The sequence below is a fragment of the Helianthus annuus genome, chromosome 16, assembly GCF_002127325.2.
Source record: "Helianthus annuus cultivar XRQ/B chromosome 16, HanXRQr2.0-SUNRISE, whole genome shotgun sequence".
Lineage (NCBI taxonomy): Eukaryota > Viridiplantae > Streptophyta > Magnoliopsida > Asterales > Asteraceae > Helianthus > Helianthus annuus.
Window position 1 is genome coordinate 140,443,726 of NC_035448.2, and position 9,212 is coordinate 140,452,937.

Genomic DNA, 9,212 nt, shown 5'->3' on the forward strand with positions numbered 1-9,212 from the left:
AAAATTCTTAATAGTTCCATTAAAAGGTAACATCTTAATAACCATTCAGAAGCTACCAAACAGCCCCTGAAAACATTTGCAAAAGGCTAATTCTATACACACCCCCCTCTTCCTGATTATACCCCCCTTGTGAGAGGAAAACTGTCGGTCCCACGCAGGCCCCATCTGTAAGTATGTGAGAGGAGGAGGGTGAAAAAAGTAGATAGGAGGGTGTAGAAAGTAGCACCCTTGCAAAAAAAGATTGCATTCATATTCACATGGTTTTCACTTACATATCACATTACATAGAATATGCTATATATTACACATGTAATAAGATACATTTTCACTTACATAAACCCCCATTCTTCACTCTCTTCTCCACAATTCACCAGCAAAGAGTCTCAATTTCCTCCTTTCCATCACAAAATTCTATCAAATTCTGATCATTCACCACCAAAAAGTCTCAATTTCCTCCTTCCCATCACAAAATTCTATCAAATTCCGATCAAATGGCTGAAATTGCTAACGAACAAATTTGCAAAAGATCCGACGGCAGAGGTTGGCGGTGCAAGCGGCCGGTAGTAGAAGGTAGAGGGTACTGTTCGGTACACATCGAACAAGCCCAATTCCGCCAGAAACGGCAGCCGGTGCCGGAACACCTGAAGCTCGAGAGAACAAAGCGCACCCCAATTATCCCCAAACCGGAGGGAGAATCCGACGACGGCGTTACCGAGGCACCGGTACGACGTCGTAACAAGAGGAAGATGACAGAAACATCGGATGATGTTTCTGTTCCTGTTTCTGTTTCCGATGTACCCAGAAAGAGGGCTAAAAGGGTTAATATGGAGAATCGAGAACCCGTAGTGGTTGATTTGAAGTTGGGAAGATTGGAGATCGCTCCGGCGAGTTCCTCGTCGGAGTTGCAACGGAAAGTGGAGTCTCCGGCGATTAAAGTTGGGGCTCCGGCGAGTATGGGTTTCAAAAGAGCGATCCGGTCGAAGAATTGTGAACCGCTTCCGGTTCCGGTAGTGAAGGTTGTTTTTCTGATCTAAATTATGTTAGTTATGCATTTAAAGTTTTATAAATTGATATGTGTTTGCTTGTTTATAACCTAATTTGTTGTCTTGTTTTATTGTTTAATGCTTTGATTTTGTGAATTTATTATTTGTGAAGTTTGTTTTTTCATACCTAAAATTTGTTATTTTATGCATTCAAAGTTTTAATTGATATGTTTTTAATTTTTATGAACTAATTTGCTATCATGCTATATTATTTAATGCTTTGATTTTGTGTTATTACTTGTTCTAGACAAGAATTATGACTTTGTGAATATTTATTTGTGAAGGATGTTTTTCACATCTGAAATTGTTATTTATGCATTTAGGTTTTTAATTAATTTTTATGAATTAATTTGTTATCATGCTATGTTATTTAATGCTTTGATTTTGTGTTTTTACTTGTAGAGAAGAATTTTGTATGTTGTAAATTGTTTTTGTGTTTGCCCTATTTTGTTACTCATATATGAAGGTGACAAAAGGATCCGGTCATTTGGGTCAAACCTAACAATTATGTAGGGTGGATCAAAAGGGTTAAAGTTTCAGGGTATTTGGTCAAAACGGGTAAATTTTTAGGGGTGGGTCGGGTGGTTGGGTAGCATGTCAATGTGGGTGGAGTTTCAGGATGGGTCAAACGGGTCAATACCTTCTGTTTTCCATCTATTGTATCGCTTGTGTTGTATTGTTCCTTATGCATGTTTTATTAACAAAGTCTGCAACTTTCCATGTTTATTGTTATATATTTGATTCTTTACAATGATGTTTTTTCATGTATATTCATCATTTATGTGGTGTGGTTCTTTCTATTTTATATTTTGTATATTGCTATGTTGCATGTTATTCTTCCTTGCAAAAGTTGTTGAGTATCGCTTGTACTTAATGATGTGGTTGTTTTTGTTTGCATTAGTTCTTAATTCAGCATATTTAATGTTTTTTTTTTTTTTAATTTGTGGATGTAGAGTTTTCCGGCTATTAAAGAAAACATAAACTCTGCTGGAAAGAAGAAGAAGAAGAACACCAAAGTGAAGATGGTCAAGACGAAGAACATCAAAGCGAAGATAGTCAAGAAGTGCCATTGGTGCGGATTTTCTAGTTTTTGTGTTCTCGTAAAGTGTTCAACTTGCAAGAAGAATTTCTTTTGTCAAGAATGCATCGACACAAGGTCTGTTTTACCCTATCATTTTAACATTCCTTTGCCATTTCTATGGATATATTCATTCATATTCTTACTAAAATAACGTATGTTGATAAGTTGATTATATAACGGAAGACGTATGCATTATGCTCCATTGGAAATTTTGCAGTAAATGAAGTTGAAAATAAAATTACCTTTTCCGAATCAAATTCGACGAACTTAATTTTCCGTTGTTTGAATACATTTAGGTTATATTGTAAGAAAACCGTCAAGAGGGAGTGTCCCGTGTGCCAAGGGGAGTGCCCTTGTCGAGCCTGCATAAAAGCAAAACCTAAACAAGTCAAAATGAAGGTTTGACTCAAAACCATACGCGCCTGTCGTCACTTTCGGTGCTATTGTATTCTGATCATCTATCCGTTTTTATGATCCAGGAGCCGGTTATTTATGATGTTGACGAGGGTGTGATTATCTGCGATCGTGAAACGGAGATGGCGGTTCCCGTTCGTGAAAAGATGTCTGAGTTTGACATAAGTTTACACCTTCACATGATCCAGAAGCTTCTTCCGGTCATGTCGAAGATCAACCTGGAAAAAATAATCGAGTTGGACACCGAAGCTCGACACACAGGTATATGATGGCAAAATTGGTCTTTTTTGTTGTTTTTTCTTTAATTTTTTTTTTATATATATATAGTTTTACAAGAGTTGATTTGTATATATGATTATAGGGATATGTCACAAGGGGATAAAGGTTCAAATTTCTGCATATACTAAAAGGGAATGCAGGTGAATTTCAAACATCATTTATGAATATTCTTCATCTCATCATTCGGTTTTATTAGATTTGTATTTATTTTGTGGCTTACATTCGGTTTTATTTAGTCTTTGCAAGGCTTGCATTCCAGATGTTCACAGAAGCTGTGAATATTGTTCTTTTGTACTGTGCTTAGCCTGTTGCCACGAGATGCATGAAGGATTCTTGCACTCGAAGATAGAAAAGTTAAAAGAGACAAAAATTATTAGATCTAAACGTTCAAGAAACAAGCCGTGGAGATGTTTATCCGATGGACGAATAAGCTGTCCACCTAAGCATATAGGTGGCTGTCACAGGGGTGTTTTGCGCTTAACTTCTTTCTACCGGTTATATCTAACGAAAGAGCTAGAAGAAAGCGCAAAGCGTTTACTTTGTAGTAATGACCTCAAGAAACTGAACGGGCTATCGGATCCTTCCCCGTGTTCGCTATGCGATGAAAACGGTAAAGCGGGTGTGTATATTTCCGCCACGCAGGACTTTAACGGTAATGGAAAACATTTTGTAAAGCACTGGGCTAAAGGCCAAGCGGTTGTTGTACGCGACGTATTTCAATCTCAACCCGACTTGGATTGGGATTTCGGTATCATCTTACGCACCTACCTTGAAAAGAGTGCGGAAACGCGAACCAAAACCGACGCCATATCAACGAAAAACAACGCTCGTGACTGGTATAAGGTTGATTTCCATAGGGAACAAATATATTCCGGGGGTATAACGTACGAAAACGTGTGGAGGGAGTCTATGATATTCAAACTTCGGTTTTCTTTCGATTTTCTGCGGGATCACTTCCCCGATCAACACAGTGCCGTTATCGAGTCCTTGCCGATTCAAGAATACACGAATCCGTTCACCGGATTTATGAATCTCGGAGCGGATTCACTGTTTCAAACGGAAAACCCTAACTTGGGTTCCTATGTGAACATCTCATACGGTGGATCTGATAACCCTATGGATGCAGCTCATTTATCAAATTTATGTATTCGTGCATGTGACGAGGTAACTTTCTAATTTCTTATTTACTTTAATTATCATAAAATATTATGGAAATTATTATGTACAAAAAATATAAAATATTTTCTGAATTTAGGTTAATATTCTTGTATATGCTACCGCTCGTCCCATTCGTGAGAGGATTTTAAATGAGGTGAAGTTATTAATGTACAAATCCAACTCACAAGATCATCTCACGTCTTCGAAAAAGGTTTCGAATCGAAATAAACTTGAAGCGATGGTTGCTAGGACGTCAAGTGTGGACGACGAGCGTCACAGTGACGTCAACGTGGTTTCCACATCATCGAGGTTAGAGGACACGATCAACCGTGAAGAGGAGCTTGTCTTTGATGATTTAGATTCAGAATCAGAATCTGACGATGAAGATCTATCTCAAGTTGGTTATAGCTGTGGGGCCCACTGGGATATTTTCCGTAGAGAAGATGTTCCGAAGCTTTTAGAGTATCTTCGAAAATATTCCGACAAGCTAAGCCTATCTTATGGCTCTTCTGGAAATGTATAATTAATGTTTGGTTTTATTATTTAATATATAAAACATGATTTGTTAAATTACTAAAACATGTTTGCATTGGGACTACAGGCCGTTCATCCGCTTTTCGATGAAGTCTTCTACTTGGATGACAATCATAAAAGACAACTCAAGGAAGAATTCAGTAAGCCTTTTATAATCTTTAAACAATTTCGGTTATTGTTAACGTTACGTTTTGTTTTAAAGTTTTGTATTACCATAATTAGATGTGGATGCATTGAGCGTTGAGCAACATATCGGTGAAGCTGTTATCATTCCCGCTGGTTGTCCTTACCAGATGAGGAAAATTAAGGTAACATGTTATATAACGTTTAGTACTAGAATGATTTAATTCTCAAACGATGCGTTTAATGTTGTGCAGTCATGTGTTAATTTGGTATATCAATTCATGTCACCGGAAAGTGCACTCGAGTCCATTAAAGTTAGCGATGAAATTCGTTTACTTCCTGTAAATCACAAAGCCAAAGGGAATGTGGTGCAGGTAAATACTGTATGGTGATTTAAGAACATATTATTATTCTTTAACGTTTGAATATATGTTTCTGTGGTCTAATTTAAGGAAGTTGTGCATAACAGGTGAAGAAAATGGCGATTAGTCGCATGCAGGCAGCGATTGAAGCGATGCGTGAGGTGTATGCCTCACAACCAGAGTAAGTTGTTTTGGCTTGGAGATAGGCTTGTGAAAATCGATAGACTTAGCGTTAGCTTGTGACTTGTAAACTTTTGTGGTTTTTTTTTGGCCAGAAATGGGGCCCATGCTTTATGATATATGCATTGTGTTTTTTTTTAATCATATCATGATAGACACAACCACACACACACATATAGATACTGTATGTATATAGACACATACACGTATATATATGCCTCTATCTATATAGACACATACACACGCGCACACACACACACATATATATATATATATATGTGTGTATTTATGTGCCTGTATGTATATAGACACATACACGTATATATATATATATATATATATATATGTATATATATACATGTAAGATGTTGAAGAAAAGGAAAAGGTCTGTGAGAAGTCGTTATACGATTGATTGACATGATTGCTATTGTGGAATCAATATTGTGGTCATAAAACTAGCATTTCATGCTTTGTTCGTAGGTGTGTGATTAACATTTGTCGCCATTACAAACTCTTGATGGAAATTTAAGTTAACACGCCAAATCAAATTGTTCAACAATCAAATAAACATGGTCAATATATAGCAATCCTTTAAGTACGAATTTAATTAAATTACTGATTGTGACTTCGGTAAATATATCCTTGTGTTTGCTCACATGTAAATTGTATACGCGGAAAAACTTGCATCTCGATTTAGCAACTTGGAGATTGTTTTATGTTCTTTAGTGAAACATGATTATGTATGAGTTTGCAGAGATATATAGAAGTAATATTTTTTAATGTTAAAGCCACACGTATTCTCATCGTTAACGAATTCGGACGAACGTGGTAGAAATGAATATTGGTTCTATTTGTTTGAGCTGTTTAACGTTTTCTATTCATGGGTCATATTTGTATGAGGTGACGAGAGTGAACATGTGAGTGTGGGTCTCATTTAGGAGTAATAACTAATCGAGATGGGACCTACAAACGAATTATACACTAAATACGTCTTGAATCTTGGAATCGTGCACAATAAGTTTTGGTTGTAATAATAAATACTTTATTAATAATTCTTGCTGTTACAAAATACCATACAATTCTTATTGTACCTCCAACTCTGCGCGCTTCGACATATATTTTATGTGCTTTGCATTTCAATTATGTCCCATGCATTTCTACTTTATGATTACGTAGCAAAATTCATAGTTAGTTCGATTCATCATTTTAGCCTCTAATCGCTACTCTTACAGCCGTGATGCGAAATTGATAGAATTTATGATGCTGATGTCAGAAATTAGCTGCAATTAGTGAATGATTTGACCGAGTTTTCTGCTTGCTTGTTTGCATGGCTATTCATACAAAATTTTAGCAAAATTTGTTTGCTTCCCGGCATTAATATCGTAGAAATTAATTTTATTGCCACATGGAGAAATTTGATAGTAATGATGACATCAGCGATACAATATTCTATTATTGTATCGGTAGCTACTGTCATTATCTGGATTTCTTATTAATCTATATGTATAAATTTCATGTTGCAGGTGATCTCGGCCTTTTGTTATTTCTCATTCGACAAAGCCTCCTTCATAGTGTTATATAAAGGGTATTTTAGTCAAACTCCTTAAAATCTCCTGGATTATAAAGCGGCACACAAGCGTTGTAACGTTAATTTTGTTTACAAGTAGTAAGGTATAATTGAAGAAAATCATAAATTTTTCGGAGATATAATGCATTTAATATTTTCGAAGGTCAAGATATGGTCAAAGGCATATACTTGTTGGTTTAGCGCCAATTACTTACCTTTGACTCCGTTTTTCCTTGTAGAGTTTTTTTTTTTTTTTCACAAAGTTTAAGATAAGGTTAAACGTATATATTGAGCATATTAAATTATTAATTCACATTCAAATCCTTTGTTTGTAATAATTCCTTTCATATATATTCCCTGTTAGGTGTTGTTTCCATTGGCTTGACAGTTTTGCTGAAAGTCAAAGAGATGGTCAACAATACCTACATTTTGTGTACGGTCCTTATATCCTGTAATTAAACTACTTCCCTTATTAGTCACACATAACTAATGGTTTATATGGAAACGTTAACCATTTCAGGTTGAATATCTTATGTTAAAAGTCTGCAACGAGCCAGCCGGTAAGTGGTAAAGCTAACAATGGTTAAACCAATGAGGTACGGTCAACCTTACAAAAAAATAAATTTGAAGTAACCTTACCCTCCTTAACCCCCCTTTCCTTTCCAGGTATATTGAATTTAGATGAAATTCTAGATATGATTTGATTAAATTGTTCAGTTGACTTACCCCCCTCATGCTATGTTTGACTTTGCATAGTTCTTTTCAGGCGTTGGTTTGACTTTGAACTGAGTTTAAGATATGGTTAGAATTACACATTTAGTAAACCAGTATTAATCACTTAACAGTTGGCTTTATATATAGACATATAGTTAGTTTCACATATGTTTGACCAGGATTTTTCATTTGACCTATGGTCAAAAGTGCATATTCGCCGTATTAGTGATTAAATTAGTTTCCTGTTTTAAAACCCTAAAAAGTCTTTAGAAAATGGCACTGGAAGTCTGGAACAAAGAATAACAGAAAATTCCAATTTATGAATATATATTTTATAAGAAACTGATTGTTAGTCGAAAGTCAAACACAAACCCTTTGACTGTGAGTCAAGCTGAAATATGCCTCGAACCTCGTGAAGAGGGAAAGCTATTGCAGGTGTGGTTTTATTTTATGTTTCCTTGATGCATATCTTCGGTTTTATTCACTTACACTATTTTAGTTCTTGCTCTGGAATTAGTTAAGACAGGTCCTTAAATTCTGAAGTCAAACGGTCAGAACATATCTGAAGTCAACTTGCATACAGGCTGCCCGAAGAAATTTCATACCCGACAGCAGATTTTTGTACGGTATTTGTGTAAAAAAATTTGGATTGTTGGTTTCAAGATGCAAAGCAAACGGGCCTTTTGACCCGAATCCAAGTCCATGTTTGATTCTACTTCGCTTGTTTGAACTTAAAGTTATTTCACATGACTAATGAATCAACTCTCTTTATATTGACTTGACTTGATCATTTGAAAGGCACGATGATTGTAATGTTTTCATGTAACAAGCCATGAAAACACGAAAACTTCGGTTTTGCAAGATGATATTTAGTCATATGCTAAAATCTTTTTCCATCTTAAACTGACCAAATCAAAATCAAGAAACCCGATTCGTTAATCAAGTGAAACAGTTTGAAGTTCAAACAAGTTTAATCACATTACAATAAAGAATTCCAGCTCGGTTCAGAAGGTCTGTTTGCTTTGCGTCTTGAAACCTACATTCAAACTTTGTCTACAAAAATGGAGGACTAAAATCGCATTTGTACTGTGTATATATATGATATAAATGGATAGACCTTATATATTTGTATTGATATACAGTATTCTAGCATTTTTTTTCCATAGTATATGGATTTCATTACCAAAAACCGTACCCGGAAGTTAGGAACCGTACGCATAGGATATGGATTTCAGTACCAAAAACCGTACCCGGAACCAACCCGATGTGTACTCGATACCCAATTACCGGTTCCAGTTCTATACCCGGAACTGGGTTTTTTCAATACCCGAACTTTCATCTTTTAAGTTATAAAACTTAAAAAAAAAACATAGATCTTTGTAATATTTTAAGATGCACTTTCATCTTATTTGTTTATCATATTTCTCTATTATTACACGCTTATCATGTTGTTTTTCCATAATTGGTTTTGTATTTTTGTATTGGATGATTAAAAGAAAAAAGCATTCTCGTTTGGTTAAAACCAAAACTGAAACAGAGATTTAAAAAAAAAAAAAAAAAAAAAAAAAAAAAAAAAAAAAACCAATAGAATGATCCTTCCATGAATAACCGTCACAAAAGAATATCTATGTGACTATTTACTTTTGCAAGAATTCTGGTCACAAAACCTTATATGTTACATTATGTACAACTAATCATCTCCTACGAATAATAACCTTACCATTTGCATCTTCATTCATAATCGTCACAACTTCACT

The 9,212-nt window shown here is 35.3% G+C and overlaps 1 protein-coding gene across 2 annotated transcripts; it reads left to right on the forward strand.

The window, feature by feature from the left end:
• Positions 1-304: 304 nt before the first annotated feature.
• LOC110918305 (lysine-specific demethylase JMJ25) lies at positions 305-8,623 on the forward strand. Of its 2 annotated transcripts, XM_022162639.2 has the most exons (14): positions 305-1,016; positions 1,997-2,199; positions 2,421-2,523; positions 2,604-2,799; positions 2,900-2,957; positions 3,054-3,981; positions 4,073-4,492; positions 4,577-4,649; positions 4,732-4,817; positions 4,887-5,006; positions 5,102-5,175; positions 6,698-6,759; positions 7,106-7,174; positions 7,262-8,623. In XM_022162639.2, exons 1-12 carry the CDS (start codon positions 492-494, stop codon positions 6,699-6,701), a joined length of 2,790 nt encoding a protein of 929 aa, XP_022018331.1. In that variant the 5' UTR covers positions 305-491; the 3' UTR covers positions 6,702-6,759; positions 7,106-7,174; positions 7,262-8,623. The 2 variants fall into 2 exon arrangements, with proteins under 2 accessions (XP_022018331.1, XP_022018332.1); XM_022162640.2 differs by lacking the exon at positions 7,106-7,174.
• Positions 8,624-9,212: the final 589 nt, after the last annotated feature.